The sequence below is a fragment of the Epinephelus lanceolatus genome, chromosome 18, assembly GCF_041903045.1.
Source record: "Epinephelus lanceolatus isolate andai-2023 chromosome 18, ASM4190304v1, whole genome shotgun sequence".
In the NCBI taxonomy this organism is placed as follows: domain Eukaryota; kingdom Metazoa; phylum Chordata; class Actinopteri; order Perciformes; family Serranidae; genus Epinephelus; species Epinephelus lanceolatus.
In genome coordinates, this window is record NC_135751.1 from 43,082,577 (window position 1) to 43,102,500 (window position 19,924).

At 42.0% G+C, this 19,924-nt stretch overlaps 1 protein-coding gene and 1 long non-coding RNA gene across 2 annotated transcripts in view; one reads left to right on the forward strand and one right to left on the reverse strand.

Moving 5' to 3' along the window:
* Positions 1–19,924, forward strand: part of LOC144458682 (uncharacterized) — a 27,903-nt gene continuing 7,979 nt past the window's right edge. The window contains exon 1 of the long non-coding RNA XR_013488062.1: positions 1–400. This is a non-coding gene — a long non-coding RNA (uncharacterized LOC144458682). The remainder of the gene's footprint in view (positions 401–19,924) is intronic.
* The window catches only part of LOC117268616 (uncharacterized), an 8,350-nt gene continuing 3,484 nt past the window's right edge, over positions 15,059–19,924 (reverse strand). The window contains exon 2 of the mRNA XM_033645217.2: positions 15,059–16,597. Coding sequence (XP_033501108.1) covers positions 15,661–16,584 — 924 coding nt within the window. The 5' untranslated portion in view covers positions 16,585–16,597 and the 3' untranslated portion in view covers positions 15,059–15,660. The remainder of the gene's footprint in view (positions 16,598–19,924) is intronic.

Consider the following 19,924-nt stretch of genomic DNA (forward strand, 5'->3'; position numbering starts at 1 on the left):
TATCCTATACAGGAAGGAGTTCAAAAATACATTGATTTTTATTTGTATATTCAACGCTAACGTTTAGAGGGCATTCTGGGTCTGGACATAATTCACTACAGCCAGACACTGACAGGAACAACACAGGGGAGGGTTATGTTTACAGTTTAATTGCAGACGAGAAATTATTTTACAAACAGTTTTACACAGTTTTATAGGACTAAGATAAATCCTGGGGATTGCCAGTGTACATTTTGGATCGCAGTAGTTTCTCCTTCACTTTACCTTTGAGCCAATACAAAACAGAAACATGCAACAGGACCCTTGTTTCCACCTCCTCTTGCAGGACAATATAAGACAGAGCTGACGGTTGACCATTAATATTTCCTCTATGAAACTCACCTGTGGAGCTCCCAAGCAGGTAAGATGAAATTAAATTAAATTTCAGTTGATGTTTCATTAAATATTCTTCTTCTTTTTTATACTTTGTTTCTCTAAAATATTTACTTCAGTATACTAAACACGATATTTTAGTGAGTTTGTACTTTGATTCTTCAAACAGCAGGTCATGAATAAAATCTCCAGACAAAGTCCAATTTTACTATTGTTTCTGGAGCTTTTAACCACATCTTCCATTTTCAATCAATCAATTTTATTTATAAAGCCCAATATCACAAATCACAATTTGCCTCACAGGGCTTTACAGCATACAACATCCCTCTGTCCTTATGACCCTCACAGCTGATCAGGAAAAACTCCCCAAAAAACCCTTTAACAGGGAAAAAAAACGGTAGAAACCTCAGGAAGAGCAACTGAGGAGGGATCCCTCTTCCAGGACGGACAGACGTGCAATAGATGTCGTACAGAACAGATCAGCATAATAAATTAACAGTAATCCATATGACACAATGAGACAGAGAGAGAGAGAGAGACAGAGAGACAGAGAGAGAGAGAGAGAGACAGAGAGAGAGACAGAGAGAGAGAGACAGAGAGAGAGACAGAGAGATTCCATGAGCATGAAGATGAGCATGAAGATGAGCTCCTGAATATTTTTGCTTTTTTGGATGTTTTAAAGTGAGATAAACTACTGTTCTTCTAAGAGCTGGAAGAAAACAGAAGAGAAAACCGTTGTTTTTAAAAAAAATCTACCAAGAAGGAAAAAAAACAGCAAAAACCTCAGAAAACAGTGATAGACTGGAAAACAACGGAACCAACTGCCAAACTGACAGTTAGCCTAACTGTCCAACCAGCAACAAAAAAAAAAGGTCAAGCAAAGAGGAGGAAAACAGCTGAAGACGCAAGTGAGTGAACCATCAGAAAGAAAATATAACATTTAAAAAGAGGAAACAAAAAATTGCTGAACACTAAATAAACTTAAGCTAGCATAACACAGCTAGCTGTAAACAAGACCCTTAGCAACTGTTGCCAAGGAATTTAAATAGCAGCAGTTCAACAGCAGCAGAGCCTGATGGAATCCACCAAAGGCTGTACAGAGGCTGTTCCTCTCCTCTATCCTCCTGATGTAACCAATGAGACTGCCAGGAAGGCATTTAAACAAAAACTGCTAAAAGAAAGACCAGAAACCCTGTTTTCTGATCTTTACAAGACCGGGGAGGTCAGCAACCTGATCCTCTTCACAGACCAGCCGCTAGCATGGCACTCTGCCATCAGTGCCCACTACCCCTCTGTCAAAAAAGAGGGGATCTGTAACGGCTGGAAAATAAAAGTAAAAGAAGCAGAGGATTCAGATACTTTCATGATGACAGTAAACTTATACAAGAATGGGACTATCATGGTGCAGGGGAACCTCAAACTGTTTGAGATGGACTTCCTCCTTATAAAGGAAAGAGCCCAGCAGGAGAGATCTAGCTCCACTGACAGTTCCCAGGTCCCAGCTCCCAGCTGCCTAACTACTGAGCAGCCCCCTGAAGAGAAGGAGCCCACCAGCCCAGAGCAGGTCCAGGACCCCCAGCTGAACCGCACCATCACCGAACTGAAGGTGAAATTCACAGAGCTGGAGAGAGAACTAGTACAACTGAGAGAGCTGATCAGCCAACAGCCATGCCAGCCCACCACAGCTCAGCCTGATCCCTGCACCATCAGCACAGAGCTGGGCATGCTGAGGCAGGACAGGGACAGCTGCAGGAGAGAGCTGAGCCTGCTCAGGACTGAGATCAGAGAGCTGCATCAGGACAGAGAGCAGCGTCTAGCAGCACTGACAGCTCTGACAGAGGAGGTGAAGGAGCTCAGAGGAGAGAGAGAGGAGCACAGGAGAGAACTTACCTCTCTGTCAAAGGAGGTGGAGGAGCTCAGAGGAGAGAGAGAGGAGCACAGGAGAGAACTTACCTCTCTGTCAAAGAAGGTGAAGGAGCTCAGAGGAGAGAGAGAGGAGCACAGGAGAGAACTTACCTCTCTGTCAAAGGAGGTGGAGGAGCTCAGAGGAGAGAGAGAGGAGCACAGGAGAGAACTTACCTCTCTCTCAAAGGAGGTGGAGGAGCTCAGAGGAGAGAGAGAGAGGAGCACAGGAGAGAACTTACCTCTCTGTCAAAGAAGGTGGAGGAGCTCAGAGGAGAGAGAGAGGAGCACAGGAGAGAACTTACCTCTCTGTCAAAGGAGGTGGAGGAGCTCAGAGGAGAGAGAGAGGAGCACAGGAGAGAACTTACCTCTCTGTCAAAGGAGGTGAAGGAGCTCAGAGGAGAGAGAGAGAGGAGCACAGGAGAGAACTTACCTCTCTGTCAAAGGAGGTGGAGGAGCTCAGAGGAGAGAGAGAGGAGCACAGGAGAGAACTTACCTCTCTGTCAAAGGAGGTGGAGGAGCTCAGAGGAGAGAGAGAGGAGCACAGGAGAGAACTTACCTCTCTGTCAAAGAAGGTGGAGGAGCTCAGAGGAGAGAGAGAGGAGCACAGGAGAGAACTTACCTCTCTGTCAAAGGAGGTGGAGGAGCTCAGAGGAGAGAGAGAGGAGCACAGGAGAGAACTTACCTCTCTGTCAAAGGAGGTGGAGGAGCTCAGAGGAGAGAGAGAGGAGCACAGGAGAGAACTTACCTCTCTGTCAAAGGAGGTGAAGGAGCTCAGAGGAGAGAGAGAGGAGCACAGGAGAGAACTTACCTCTCTGTCAAAGGAGGTGGAGGAGCTCAGAGGAGAGAGAGAGGAGCACAGGAGAGAACTTACCTCTCTGTCAAAGGAGGTGAAGGAGCTCAGAGGAGAGAGAGAGGAGCACAGGAGAGAACTTACCTCTCTGTCAAAGGAGGTGAAGGAGCTCAGAGGAGAGAGAGAGGAGCACAGGAGAGAACTTACCTCTCTGTCAAAGGAGGTGAAGGAGCTCAGAGGAGAGAGAGAGGAGCACAGGAGAGAACTTACCTCTCTGTCAAAGGAGGTGAAGGAGCTCAGAGGAGAGAGAGAGGAGCACAGGAGACAACTTACCTCTCTGACAGAGGAGGTGAAGGAGCTCAGAGGAGAGAGAGAGGAGCACAGGAGAGAACTTACCTCTCTGTCAAAGGAGGTGGAGGAGCTCAGAGGAGAGAGAGAGGAGCACAGCAGAGCACTCACCACTCTGTCAGAACAGCTTCAGGAGAGAGGTGGAGCTACACAGGACCTGGATGAAAAACTAGACCACAACCAGGACCCTGTGAGCAGCCAGGACCCACCAATCCAAGAACCTACCTCCACCCCCAGCTCCACATCCAGCCCACAGACCAGCACCTCCCCTCATTCCACCAGACCAGCACAACAGAGAGAGAAGACAGACATTGTCCTCCTCATCGACTCCAATGGAAAATTCCTTAATGAAAGAAACTTTTCCCCACCCACAAAGTGGCTAAAATCTGGTGTCCAAACACCCACCAAGCCATAGACCTGCTGTCAGAGGAGCGGCTTGGATCTCCGAGTCACATCATCATCCACACTGGCACCAATGATCTGCGGAGCCAGCAGGAGAGGGTGTCAGAGTCACTCAAGAGAGTGACAGAGAAAGCCTCCACCACCTTCCCCAACAGCAGAGTGGTCATATCCACTCTGCTCCCAAGGAAAGACTTCCACCCTGACACCATCCACAGGATCAACAGCAGCCTGTCCAGAGACTGTGCACGGAGACCCAATGTCCACCTAGCCCACCACCCCACCCTGGACATCAGCTGTCTCTACGACCACGTCCATCTGTTTAAAAGCACAGTCCCCATCTTCGCCCAAACACTGAAAAGCGTCGCTCTCAACAGAGACCAATCCACGGCCCGCAGAAAGAGCACATCAGCCCACAACCCCCACAGAACACCAAGACATCCTCAACCAACATCCAGACCAACACAATGGAGACAAGACCACCCTCAGCCCCACCCACATCATGTCCAAATCAGACCCCACCAAGGCAACCATGATCCCCCTCAAGCCAGACCACAGTCACTCCTGTCCCTAGGGGCCCCACCCCAACCACAGCGACAAGAGCCACGCCCTGGCCCACTGAGTTATGCCCAGGTGGTCCAACCTTAACCACCCCCCCACACAATGAACTGAAGGACATTCAGCAGATGCTCAGCCTGCTTTGCTCTCATCTGATTGGACAGGTACCACAATAGACACTGTATGAATTATTATTATTAGAGTATTTCTTGTTCTCATACAGTTTTAAAAAAAAAAGGACATTTACATTGTACATAAGTATTGATTATTTAATATACCAGTTATTGATTTGTTACCTTTTATAATATGTCATGTAGATACTCTTAAATTATTTTCTTTGACTTAGTAGTTTGTCTCATTTTGATCACCAAATGCAGCCTTTTGAGTTTTAAATGAAATCTAAATCTTTTGTCATCTCTTGTTTGAATGTTCAGGGTCTGAGATCTTCTGCTCTTGGCCTTAAGAGCAGGACCTCAGACTTTATTAGAGAGTTAGAAAATGCAGATGTGTTTATACTGCAAGAGACTTGGTGTAGAGGAGATGTCTCCACTGGTTGTCCCTCAGGCTACATAGAGATAATGTCCCCGTCCACCAAACTAAAGGGAGTAACACAAGGAAGGGATTCAGGGGGAATGCTGATCTGGTATAAGGCAAACCTTGTACAATACATTGAATTAATCAAAAAAGGAGAATTTTCAATTTGGCTCAAAATCAAAAAAGACCTTATCACCACAGATAAAGATGTATTCCTGTGTGCAGCATATATCCCCCCATCACAATCCCCTTATTTTAATGAAGACAGTTTCTCCATTCTCGAAGATGAGATTAGTTACTTTCAGGCCCAGGGAAGTGTACTGATCTGTGGAGACCTGAATGCCAGGACTGGTACAGAACCAGACTTTATCAGCACACAGGGAGACAAACATATACCTGGTCAAGTCAGCATCCCCCTCCCTTCACACCCCCGCAGAAACAACTTTGACAAAACTGTCAATAAAAGTGGGCAGCAACTGTTGCAGCTCTGCCGAACATTGGGTCTGTACATGGTTAACGGTCGGCTTCAAGGGGACTCATTCGGTCTTTACACTCATAGCTCTCCTCTTGGCAACAGCACAGTAGACTATGGCATCACTGACCTAGACCCCTTCTACCTGAGAGCATTTACAGTCAGCCCCTTAACAGACCATAGTAAAATCACACTCTACATTAAAACGACAGCAAACGACCCTCACACAGTAGAACCCTGCAATCTGACCTACAGAAAACAACCTTATAAATGGACAAACAAAAGCAAAGACGAATATCAGACAGCAATCAAAAATCCAATCTTTCAATCCCATTGAGACTGTTTTCATTCCACCTCGTATCCCCTCAATCAGGACGGCCTCAGACAGGCTGTACAGGACATGTACAACATATTTGACCATGTGGCAGACTTATCCAGTCTGAAAAAGCGCCAGCACCACAGACCAAGAGACCCGACCAATGACGAGTGGTTTGACACAGAATGCAGATAACTGAGAAAAACTCTCAGAAATGTGTCAAATCAAAAACACAGACAACCTGACAACCCTGAGCTCCGCCTCCAGTACTGGGAAACATTGAGAGTATACAGAAGAACACTCAGAACTAAAAAAGAACAGCATGTGAGGCATCAGTTACAAATAATTGAAGAGTCCATTGACTCCAATGACTTCTGGAAGAAATGGCACTCTTTCAGCAAACCACAAAAAGAAGAATTGGCTATTCAAAATGGTGACATCTGGAAAAATCACTTTGAAAGTCTGTATACTGCTGTTCCCCTGAATTCGGCCCAAAACAATCTTCTCAACAAATTACAAATTTTAGAATCAGTCATTAAAGACAACCAGAACCCTCTAGACTACCAAATTACTGAAGCAGAGCTGCTGGCTAAAATCCAGGCACTGCAGCCAAAGAAAGCCAGCGGTCCTGATGGCATTTTAAATGAAATGCTAAAATTTGATGACCATAAATTTAACATTGCCATATTAAAATTATTTAACCTTATTCTGGGTGTCGGACATTTCCCTGACCTCTGGAGTGAAGGAATCATCACACCAATCTTTAAAAGTGGAAACAAATTCGACCCAAACAATTACCGAGGCATCTGTGTCAGCAGCAACCTGGGGAAGTTGTTCTGCAGCATCCTAAACAGCCGACTGCAAGACTTCCTCAGAGAACATGATGTCCTGAGCAAGAGCCAGATAGGATTCACACCCAAACATAGAACAACAGACCATATCTACACCCTTCACACCCTCATTAATAAAGACGTCCACCAAAACAAGAGGAAAATCTTCTCTTGTTTTGTGGACTTCAAAAAAGCATTCGACTCAATTTGGCATGATGGACTGTTCTTAAAATTAATTGAGAAGGGTGTAGGGGGGAAGGTCTATGACATCATCAAAACCATGTACAGTCATATGAAATGTGCTGTTAAAATTAACAACATGGAAACAGATTTCTTCCCCCAGAGTAGAGGAGTAAAACAGGGCTGCAGTCTCAGCCCCACCCTCTTCAACATTTATATCGATGAATTGGCCAAATCACTAGAACTATCTGACATCCCTGGTCTCACTCTGTCTGACACACAGGTTAAATGCCTACTTTTTGCAGATGATCTCATATTGCTGGCTCCATCAAATGAAGCACTACAACAGCAACTGGATCACCTGCAAACCTTCTGTCAGACCTGGGCCCTGACAGTAAATCTGGACAAAACCAAAATTATGATATTCCAGAAACGACCCAGGGGTCAGGGAGACCAAACCAGGTTTTTCCTGGGCTCTCATGAGGTGGAGCACACACACGACTACACATACTTAGGACTACACATCACGTCCACGGGAAACTTTAACCTGGCTGTTGATGATCTCAGAGAGAGGGGAAGAAGGGCTTTCTATGCTATAAAGAAATCTTCAAACATTAATATACCCATTAGAATCTGGCTCAAAATATTCAAATCTATAATTGAACCAATTATTCTGTATGGTAGTGAGGTGTGGGGTCCTCTTGCAAATCAAGATTTTGAAAAATGGGACAAACACCCCATCGAAATCCTGCATACAGAGATTTGCAAGAGCATCCTCAGAGTGCACAGGAACACCCCCAACAACGGGTGCCGAGCTGAGCTAGGCCAATTCCCCCTTTTAATTAGAATTCAAAAAAGAGCCATCAAATTTTATAAACACCTTAAAACAAGTGACCCCAACTCCTACCACTACAAAGCTCTGCAATGCCAAGAGGAGAGCATGGAGAAGAGCCCCCTCAGCCAGCTGGTCCTGAGGCTCAGCTCCTCTAACAGCACCAGACCTCAGGACAGCCCTCACACAATCTGGACCCACCAAATTATAGAGAAACAAAAAGAACATTACATTAACTATTGGACATCTACCACAAAAACGCAAAGCAAACTTCAGTGTTATTTGGCTCTAAACAGACAGTACACGGTGGCAGAATATCTGAGCACCGTGACTGATGAGAAACTGAGGAAGACTTTGACCATGTACAGACTCAGTGACCACAGCTTGGCCATAGAGACGGGCAGACACAGGCAGACCTGGCTGCCCAGAGAGGACAGGTTGTGTGAGCTCTGTCCACACAGACAAGCGGAGACAGAGACACACTTCCTGTTGCACTGCAGCAAGTATGAACACATCAGAGCCGACTTCCTCTCAAAAATAAAACATAAAGTCACTGACTTTGATTCTCTGCCTGATCAAACTAAAATGCAACACATCCTTGGAGAGAACAGAGTCAGCAGCTTAGCAGCAGCAAAATATGTCAGGTTATGCCACAGCCTGAGGGACAACCATCACAACACCTGACACACCTGTCTATATTTACAGTCCTTGTAACTCACAACCTACATTTTTCTTTATTCATTTTTTTTTCTATATTATATATTGGTGTATTGTATTGTAGATTGGTGTATTTTGTATTATATATCATATATTTAATCTTTTTTTTTTTTTATAGTTTTCTGACTTACTTTTATTATTGTACTTTATTTGTAAATTTTTAATGTCTTTGGCAATATTGTTAATCTACAGTCATGCCAATAAAGCTTATTGAAATTGAATTGAGAGAGAGACAGAGAGAGAGACAGAGAGAGAGAGAGAGAGAGAGAGAGAGAGAGAGAGATGCAGGTAATAACAGTAGCTTACAACAACATTATTGAAAGTAATAATATTATAGTTATAGTTCTGGCTACTGTGGTACAATATGTTGAAAGTATGTATTAATATCTGACAGTATACATGTGTGACAATAGTCATATGTGTATAATAACAGTAGAAGTATGACTAATGACTAATGATAACAGCAGCAGCAGGAGGCATCTGGCAGGACCACGGCAGCAGCACAACCACACACGTCACGCTGTCCAGGCACCGCTGTGATATGAGTTAATCTGAGAGACAGTGGAGCACAAAGGCTCCGGAGAAGAAGCCGAGTTAGTGACATCCAGAATGGCCGAGTTAGCAAGATGCAGTAATAGAATACAAGAGAGAGAGAGAGAGAGAGAGAAGGTGCCCGGTGTATTATAGGGGGGTCCTCCGGCAGACTAGGCCTAAGTCAGCCTAACTAGGGGCTGGTACAGGGCAAGCCTGAGCCAGCCCTAACTATAAGCTTTATCAAAGAGGAAAGTCTTAAGTCTAGTCTTAAATGTGGAGACGGTGTCTGCCTCCCGGACCGTAACAGGAAGATGATTCCACAGGAGAGGAGCCTGATAGCTGAAGGCTCTGGCTCCTGATCTACTTTTGGAGACTTTAGGGACCACGAGTAACCCTGCGTTCTCAGAGCGCAGTGTTCTGGTGGGATAATATGGCACTATGAGCTCTCTAAGATATGACGGAGCTTGACCATTTAGAGCTTTATAAGTTAACAGTAGGATTTTAAATTCAATTCTGGATTTTACAGGGAGCCAGTGCAGAGAAGCTAAAACAGGAGAAATATGATCTTGTTTCTTAGTTCCTGTTAGTACACGTGCTGCTGCATTCTGAATTAGCTGGAGAGTTTTTAAGGACTTACTAGAGCTACCTGATAATAGAGAGTTACAGTAATCCAGCCTTAGGCTCTCTTTTATTTATTTTTTGTCTTATTTTTTTTTCTCAACAACTTTCTGATCAGAATAATGCCTAAGTACAAGGTCACGTTTGCTTGTTTGCATCAGTTACTGCCTATTGTTAAAAGGCAGTTTGGGACTTGTTATGCATTGAAGTGATTGTTCACCCGTGTGAGGGCTTCTATACATTGTTTGAATCTGTGCAGTTAGCTACTTGCAGATCTTACCCATAAATATTTCAGAGCTGTGTCCTGATTTTCATTTATTATTTTGCTGTTTCCTGATTTTTTACAGCTCAATATATATTTAAAAAAAACAATGTAAAATCAGAACAAATGCTTTTTGCAAGTAATTGATGTTTACATAAACACTGAATCAGAAAATGAATAAAGTTTAACATGTCTCCACTTCAGTCCCAGAGTTCAAGATGCCTAACCTGAAAATTCAAAAGAACCACATTTGAGACTTTTGGGATCATATCCTGTAATTTATCCCTTGAAGCAATTTGTAAATGTCAGATCACATTTGTGAATGGGAAGTGTTTTCCAAAACTAAGGCATGTATAGTCCACCAATCATTTATTGATAAGCATTAAGATGCATTAAAGCGAAAGACTAAAAGATTGTCTTAAGTCCATGTTAATGTGGGATACATAAGAAAGGTAAAAACGGGTTCCAATAGTCCATGTCTATAGCCCAGCTATTTCCTTCAGAGTGATGTACAGTTCTGAGGCTGTCTTCCAGTCTTGTGGCTGTTATAGTCCGTTTCGTTCCACAGCCTGTTGTAGGTATTCCTCAATGTCTGGATCACCACATAAATCAATCACTTGTCTTGCCTCAGAAAACACATCCAGTTCCCTGTCTTCAACAGCGAATCCACAGTCCCTTGAACCAAATCTGCAAAATTAGATGATACAATGATATAAAGGACAAGGTTTGAAATGGTCATTGTTAGATTTGTTTGCTTGTTGATATACAGAAATTTATAAACAATGGTAGAGACAGATAGCTTCTAAATTCAAGAATGGATTATACCAACATGTACAATTGTCCAAATATATCCCAGTTTAGGCAATACCATAACACCTTGCATTTTTTGTAATGTATATGATAATTACTACCTGTGAGGCAAGAGATACAGTTCATTCGGAATCCCTCCTGGACATGATGCAAGTCTGCTTGGTCGAATCCGGTGCTTGTTCCATAGGTCCATACATTCATCCAGGTCTTGCTGCAGAACATTACTGAAGCTAAATCTCAGTAAGCACTGGTGTTCATGGCTGCCATTGAAGAGTCCAGAGTCTCTCAGGTCTCCAAACAAGTCCATCCAAAACTGAGACCTGGGGATACATTAGATGCAAAGTGGCTTATTTCACACGAGAGGAAAAAATTAATAACCACAAGTCATGTTTAGAATGCACTGGTGGATACATCTTAACAAAAGCATTGCAGAGAAATCAGAATGTAAACCATATGATTATCACAATAGTAATCAACTGCTGATGTGATTCAATAACTTTGGGAAAGAATAATTCCTATGGATTCCTATGTTCATTATTATCACTTAGTGTTGAAGTGGTCTGCTTTAGAGTTAAACAGTTGAAGAACACTAATAATAATCACAATGACAAACAAGGAAGGGGATTTTAATAATCAGCACTGATCAGTTTAACAGAGACAGAGGTGATCACTATACAGCGTCCACTGTACTTTTAATCCAAACAGATGAACCAACCTCCCTCTTCTGAAAAAAGACCACCATGACTCGATGCGCTGATTCCCTGTTGATGAGCCATAACTGTGGCTAGACGAGCCAGCATTGTAGTCCGTATGCACATGGCGGAGGGTATATTGTATTGCTGCCATAGTCCCATTTTCTGTTCCGAGGTCAGTTCTTAATCTCATTGGAACCACACCAACATTCTTGGCACATTTAATATAATTGTGAGCGATGACAGATGGATTATTGTTTGTTGGTCCACAAACAAGCCACATTATTTTTCTTGAGAAGCCATCTATACATCCTGAGAGGCTAAATGGTTTCAGTTTATCATATCCGTCTACATGCCATATGTAGTTTGGACCCATGGAGTGATACGTACGTCTTGTAAACCTCCCGCGTGTTCTCAAAGCCGTCCCTCGTGGATTCAGTTGTTTCAATAATCTCATTACTACATCACGTTTAACGTGAAGCCTGTGTTTTTGTTGGAGAACTTGCCACATAGTCCGATAACCAAAGAGTTGCCCTGGTCCTTCCAGCTCAGTCAGAATTGCACGCCTCACCTCAGGGAGTGGGGAATAGTTGAGTCTTCTATACAGCCCTGCTTCTTTTAAACGTGTCTTCAGCGTACGCAGACTCATGTTTATGTTGTGAATTGTCGACAGCATATCCAGTATCACATCATATCCATGTCCTGCATCAAAATATCCTTTAACAGGTTCGTTCGAGATGAGCCAGTTCTGCGCAGATTCGATCACCGGCGATCGGCGCACAATGCATGCCGGTTAGTTTTGTGTCCGACTTCATCCCGACTTGCTCTGACGTATTACAAAAGTGGACGGCGATAAAGCCATGAGAGCGAGGCGGCTGCAGTTTTTAGAGCGAGGCGCTGCAGTTGCTCTCCACCGACTGCACCGCCTGGCTCTCACCTGATCTAACAGCTGATTGGTTCAGATGTCGACTCAACAAGATGACGTTTTAGATAAACTACTCATTTGTGTTGTATTTTAGAGATTAAGATTGTATTTGTCTGACCTGAAGGTTTATTCTGTGAACAGAAAACATGTTGTGTGACTGATGGTGAAAACAAACTGATATATGGGTCTGATCACTTTTTCAGTGAACTGACATCATTCCAGACAGGATGTAAGTGTGTCTGTGACTTCCTGTACGGACTGAAGGCTGCTGGAAACTGTCGGGAAACTGTCCGACTTCACCGCAGCTTTTTGTCACCGCCCCCCGCTGCGGCCGCCTGCTCTCGTCTACTTTTCAGGTGAGGCGCAGTTCATCTCGAACGAGCCTATAGCAGCGCGTACGTTGTCACTGGCGGCGCTCATATTTTGAAAACATGTAAACCATGTCCTTCCGGTTCAAAGGACGGACCAGTCCAATCAGCGACGATTCATGTCGCCCGAGGGTACCTACCTTTTCCAGTTTGGTTAATGTCGTTGTCGTTTCTGTTTTGTTGTTGTGTTTTCTGATTTGTTGTTGTGTTTTCTGTTTTGTTGTTGTGTTTAGTAATTTGTCGTTTTGTTTTCTGTTTTGTTGTTGTGTTATCTGTTTTGTTGTTGTGTTTTCTGTTTTGTTGTTGTGTTTTTTGATTTGTTTTCTGTTTTGTTGTTGTGTTTAGTAATTTGTCATTTTGTTTTCTGTTTTGTTGTTGTGTTTAGTAATTTGTTGTTGTGTTTTCTGTTTTGTTGTTGTGTTTTTTGATTTGTTGTTGTGTTTTCTGTTTTGTTGTTGTGTTTAGTAATTTGTCGTTTTGTTTTCTGTTTTGTTGTTGTGTTTAGTAATTTGTTGTTGTGTTTTCTGTTTTGTTGTTGTGTTTAATAATTTATTGTTGTGTTTTGTTGTTGTGTTTAGTAATTTGTCGTTTTGTTTTCTGTTTTGTTGTTGTGTTATCTGTTTTGTTGTTGTGTTTAGTAATTTGTTGTTGTGTTATCTGTTTTGTTGTTGTGTTTTCTGTTTTGTTGTTGTGTTTTGTAATTTGTCGTTTTGTTTTCTGTTTTGTTGTTGTGTTATCTGTTTTGTTGTTGTGTTTAGTAATTTGTTGTTGTGTTTTCTGTTTTGTTGTCGTGTTTAATAATTTATTGTTGTGTTTTGTTGTTGTGTTTAGTAATTTGTCATTTTGTTTTCTGTTTTGTTGTTGTGTTATCTGTTTAGTTGTTGTGTTTTCTGTTTTGTTGTTGTGTTTAGTAATTTGTCGTTTTGTTTTCTGTTTTGTTGTTGTGTTATCTGTTTTGTTGTTGTGTTTAGTAATTTGTCGTTGTGTTTTCTGTTTTGTTGTTGTGTTTAATAATTTATTGTTGTGTTTTGTTGTTGTGTTTAGTAATTTGTCATTTTGTTTTCTGTTTTGTTGTTGTGTTTTCTGTTTTGTTGTTGTGTTTAGTAATTTGTCGTTTTGTTTTCTGTTTTGTTGTTGTGTTTAGTCATTTGTTGTTGTGTTTAGTCATTTGCTGTTGTGTTTTTTGATTTATTGTTGTGATTTGCACTTCAGGGCCACCGTAAAATAGAGACAAATACAGACAAATAGAGACTAATAGAGACAAATAGAGACTAATGGCATTAAAATTCCACATTTTTAACATCTGGCTTTATGACTGAAATAATTATTAGGACAGTTTCAGATTATATAACTACTGCAACCCTGCCTCCTGGAAATAGTGCTTATATTTACAAGAATAAATAGGTCTGGAGAAAATGGAGTGCAGAGTAGGTTGTATTTACTAGTGACATAGTGAGGAAGGGTTAATCAACACATCCAACAAGTCACAAAATGTTGCATTAATGTTCAGTGGAGAAAATAATTAGAGGTCAGTATTGATGTCTTTAAACTCATTTCTTAAACTAGTGCAAAAGTAGTGGTATTTGTTTTGTGATCTACTTTTTATTAACACATTTTATTCAGTACAGGTGTGTTATGGGTTCAGAGAAGATAACAAATGGTGTGAACATTCCCTCTCGCACCCTCAACACACACACCCGCCCACATAATGCCTCTGTGAACACCCCTGCACCCTGCAGTCTCTATTCAAATAACATCTCACACTTTACCTCTGGAGCACTGGTTCTGGAGGTCATTAGGTTGGAAAGCTGCGATGCTGCGTCTTTCCAAAGGCTCAGAGTGGAGGACTTTGTGTTGTTGACCCTCGCTGTGGATAGCTCAAGCATCAGGACATGACTAAAACGAGTTGACCACTGCTGAGTGAGTGAGGAGGGAGCGATCATTGTCTTTGTTGCAGTTGAACCAGCAGCCAAATTTTCCTCTGGTTTTCAAACACGTTCAGTTCAGAGTCATCCTTAGCTTAGAGAACAGTTGGGTCTGTAGGGAGTCAGTGACCTGTCACGTACATTCATTCATCTTTTCACATTCCCAAACCATGTGTGCGTCCCAAAGTGTTCAGGCTGGCATACAGAGCAGTTAGGATTAGGAATGGCTGTGGTGATGTATTTCCTCTGAGGAGTCCAATATGTCTTGAGGTATATGTTGTACTGGACCAACTGGTGAGCTGTTTATGTTTTTGTTTAATATCTGAAAATATTGCTCCAAACTGTTCTCCAATCAGTTGTATTTACTTTAGAGGTCAAATCTTCTTCCCATTTTCTGACTGTTGGGAGTTTTCCTACAAGAGCATCTGTTAGATCGGCATAAATCTTAGACACCAGTCCTCTGGAGGGGGAATCAGAGAGCCAATCAATGACTGGGCGTGCCTCCAGAGTCCAGACCCTTTCCCTTGAGACAACCAGTCTATTTGAAGAACAATAACTCATCTAACACTTGACCAGATACATTAAAACAGAATTGCTGTTAACTGTGCCAGTATTAGTCACATCATTCACTGACTGTAAAATAAGAAACCAGAAACTCAGAACAATAAAGTACCAGAGAGGAAGAAAACATTTATTCATCTTTATTTATCTCTGATGAGAAATTAATTTCGTTATTACAGACACAAATCAGCTCTAAATACAAACATGCAGTCAGAAGTTTGGTGCCACGCTGAAGGTCACCTGGGTGGTGCTGAGGAGTTGGCTCGGGTGGTATCAGAATATACAAGGGAATTAAAAAGATCCTAACGTCAAAAATACAGAAGCTACTCCGTCTACTAACGTCATCCTGACCAACTCATCCTCGCTGCGACCTCGTCACATGTCCACGTTTGGTCATGGACTTTCCACGTCCACATATGACGTCCAAGGTACCCTGGGTGTGTTGGTTGTTGACGTTCTGGGACGCCATGTCAACTTCAGCCTGTTACATGTATTGTCTGTTTTCAAAATACACTTCTGTTTTCACAGGAAATGTACAGTTTGATACAGTCTCTTTCAAAATAAAAGCACTACCTCGGTTCAACACCGCCAACTGATGTTTTTTTTCCTTCCACATTTAGCCAACACACACACACATGGTTGGGTATAGAAAAAACAAAACAACAGTAAAGACCAGTTTTAACACTGAGATGATGTCAGACAGAGGAGATGTCTAACCAAACAGGGTGTGAAGGGATCGGTACAGGTTAGTGTGTTTGTCGATTAACATTTCAGCTGATGACATCATTGCCGTGTTGTCGATAGTGCAGGCGTACTGCTCCTTCAGGTAATCCTCATCAAGTGTTGTTTCGTCAGATGTTTTACCCAGACAGGCAGCGAGGTGCACGGTGGCTTTATATTTGGAGAAATAGAGCACCAGTGACAGGGCCAAAATGATGTCAGAGAATGGGACCTCTTCATCACTGTCTCCTGGGACGATGAACGGGATGACGATACGGTTTAGCCCCGGTCGACCATACTTAACTTGGAGATGCTCGAAGTCTTCCCATGCATCGTCCTCTTCTTTGGTTAGAGGACTAACGAGGATGTTTGGGACCATCCGTCCTTTAGCCGTCTTCATTGAGTTCCAGCGGTTGGGCAGGTTGGTGGGCTGATGGTCTTCATCAGGAATCTGACAGTCGTCTTCTTCAGTACAGCAGAACGCCCTGTGCTTAAGCTCAATGATTCCTTTAGCAACACCGTACGCTACACCAGCATTAATCGCGCAGTTCCAGGGAGAATACACGACCAAGTCTTCGATGGTGGACAGAGGAAGCAAAGTGTTGGCTGGGATCATGGTCTGCTCGATCGATCCATGTGCCACAAAGGTGATGTGGATGTTCTCACAGACAATCTTCTCTTTTTCCACATCGAGCGCTTGTTTCAGGAAATTAAACATGTTGACGACTTTGAGGAAGGTCTGAAAGCGAGACTCAAAGGACTCAGACTCTGATGACTCAGAGTCTGACTCTGAACTGTCTTTCAGCCATGCCACATCTTGATGTTTACAGATTTCTATTGCGAACTGTCTCAGTGTCTTCTGCTCCTCAAAGCTCCTGGTGCTGGTTTCAATGCAGCGCTTCACCTCTGCCGACATCTTGAGTGTTTGTCTGTGTGGAGAGTTAGAAAAAAGAGGAATCTTAGTCATATTTGGTCAACAAATTCCAAATAATGTCTTACCAGATCAGCAGTGGATGAAGTACCTGAAAGCCATACCTGAGTAAAAGTACAGATATCTGATCAGGAAATGACTCTGGTTAAAGTCAGAGTCACCTGTTAGAATATTTCTGCAGTAAAAGTCTTAAAGTATCTGATATCTAAAGTCTCTGATAATATCAAATATAATGAGGTATTAAAAGTAAAGAACAAGTAAATGCTGGTAATAAAAAAAAAGCAAACGGTCAGAATGATCAGGATGGTGACGTTTATTTCTTCTTAATATCAACACCCACACCAGAAGTGGAGTGAACATTCCACCAGAAGAAAAACAATGAACTTCAAGGTTTAAATGTTTTCCAAAACAAATTTCATCTCTTTTTAGTGTTCTCTGCATCTCTGGCGGCTGCTTCAAAATCTGCTGTTCCTCTGCGAACCGGTGATGTCCGTGGTCAAGCTATTTCAGCTTGTATTTCTAGTCTCCTCCTCTGGGTATCCAGGAGGCGTGGTCTCGACTGGTTTAAATCAATCAGACAACATCCTCCCAACTAAGTTGTAATCTGGGAGTTCCACAAGGCAGCATCTTGGGCCCTCTACTTTTTCTCCTTTACATAAATGACCTTCCTAACAAGTGCAAATATTCTAATTGTTTTCTATATGCCGATGACACTGTAATTTTTCTCTCTGACTCTGACAACTTAAATTCAACACTATCATCTGATCTGAAGCACGAACATGACTGGCTGAAACATAATCATTTAACTATCAGTGTCAAGAAAACTAAATGTATCCCTCAACCAGAAACTGTACGTCTATAACAAGATCAGACCATATCTCCCCTCTGCTGTTTCAGACACAAACCGACATGCAATTATCCTCTCGACAATCAAAGCATTAAGTTTCTTTTAACATAAAGTAATAACCCTATTTTACAACTGAAAAAAACACCTTAGTGAACCCACCCCCTTTTCTGTCCGGATAAAAACATGTACGCTCTCTCTCTTGTTCTCTCGCATCTCGCTCTCCTTTTTTCTTTTTTTGACTCTTCTCTCTCTTTTTTTTTAATTGTCTTCCTTGTTGTTTCTTCTTTTTCGTATCTTAGCCTCTGTTGTTTTTACGTTTTAGTTACACTTTTATACTCTGACGATCAAAGTTATTTTAAACTTTTAAGTTTTGCTTATCCAGTTATCTCCAGTGTTTTCAACATTTTTATGCGCGTTAATAATAACTTTGATAACAATATCAAACATCCAACAATATTGTTTTCACCATTATTATAAGCGAGTAATTATAACAAAGTAGACAAGTGCCCTTTTCGACCTGCCTCTTCAACCAAAGCTTCATCAGACCCAGCGGCTGCCAGCCACTTGCCCCAGTGGTTCTTGTGCCAAACCCAAAGGCTTTCTGCAGCGTAAGGAAACTGACGTTGGGGGCACCCACAGGACGTCACAGGCTCAACCGCTCCCTCCACCACAGTGCGCCAGCTGATTTCATTCTGCTGGAAAGTCTGGGAGTTGCAAAGTGACAGTTCGGGGCCCCAGGAGAAACGTCTGCATGATTCGCTGCTAAGAAAGGAGGCATCGAACTCCCCTCACATGTGACCTGCTGGGCAGTGGTAAGAGCTGATGTCGAATCTGAGATTTAATTATCTTAATCTTAATTTAGGATTCCTTAGATAAATATTTTGTGCATCCCTGCGCTCCCAGTTTATCTTAACATACTCTCTCACTATCGCCAAATTAAATAACTCACACAAGTGTTACTTCTTGTTTAATCCATTTATACTTACTGTTGATTTTGCGTTATTTCATATTATCCTCATTCATTTAGTTAGGGGATTAGGGTTATTCATTTAGTCGTTGTCTGTGTATATTTCTTTTGAGCAGGAACTAAGATCACTGTGTGGAGAATTCGTAACCCAGATATTGAGATTGATTCATTATTGATAAGCATGCTGACAAATTAATAATTGGTTTACAGAGTTATTAATTTGATTAGTCGCTTCCCTCATTAGGAGGGTGGTGTCCCAAACTTTATTACAAGTGCAAACATTCTCAAAAAGGTATTTCCACCACAAAAAAAACAATCTGATTTAAGGACAGACCTGCAACCATTGATTGAAATCCCAAATCCTATTTTACTCCACTTCAGTCCTCTGCTCTATGTCTGCAGCTGCCTGAGTGTCGTTGTTTTGCCTCTGCTGATTGTTTCTGTTTTTATTTTGTATTGTGATGTGTTTTTGTTGCTGAACAGGAACCTGCTGAAAACCAGTTTTTGACTGAGTCAGGACAGTTTGAACTGTAACACACAATGTTACTCTTAATTCATTTCCTGTTTAAATAAACAAATAAATAAAAATAAAATCTAGTGCACTCTGTTATGATGGGCCCCACTGCCTGCACTGTTTACGCCCCTGTACCAGGTACATCACACTCTGTAGCTCCTCTTAAAAAGAAGTTAAAAAAGCAAAGAAAGTTCGCTCCTTGGTATAACTCTCAAACCCATAAGTTAAAACAAATATCGCGAAAATTTGAAAGGAATTGGCGATTGACCAAATCTCGTTTAATCTGGACAGACAGTCTCAAAACTTATAAGAGGGGCCTCCGCAATGCCAGAGCAAACTATTACTCAGCATTAATAGAAGAAAACAAGAACAACCCCAGGTTTCTTTTCAGCACTGTAGCCAGGCTGACTGAGAGTCAAAGCTCTATTGAGCCTTGTATTCCTTTAGCCCTTAGCAGTGATGATTTTATGAGCTTTTTTAATGACAAAATTCTAACTATTAGAGGCAAAATTCATGACCTCCTGTCCTCAGATAGTACCTATCTAACCTCAAACACAGCTGTAAGACCTAATATATATTTAGATTGCTTCTCCCTGATTTCTCTTCAAGAATTGACGGCAGTGATTTCTTCATCTAAATCATCAACGTGTCTCTTAGACCCCATCCCAACTAGGCTACTTAAGGAGGTCTTTCCTTTAGTTAACACTCATATATTAGATATGATCAATATATCCTTAGTAACAGGCTATGTACCACAGTCTTTTAAGGTAGCTGTAATTAAACCTCTACTAAAAAAGCCCACCCTGGATCCAGAGGTGTTAGCCAACTATAGACCAATATCTAATCTTCCCTTTATGTCAAAGATCCTTGAGAAAGTAGTCGCAGACCAGCTGTGTGATTTTCTCCAGGATAATAATTTATTTGAGGAATTTCAGTCAGGATTTAGAGTGCATCATAGCACTGAGACAGCTCTAGTTAAAATTACAAATGACCTTCT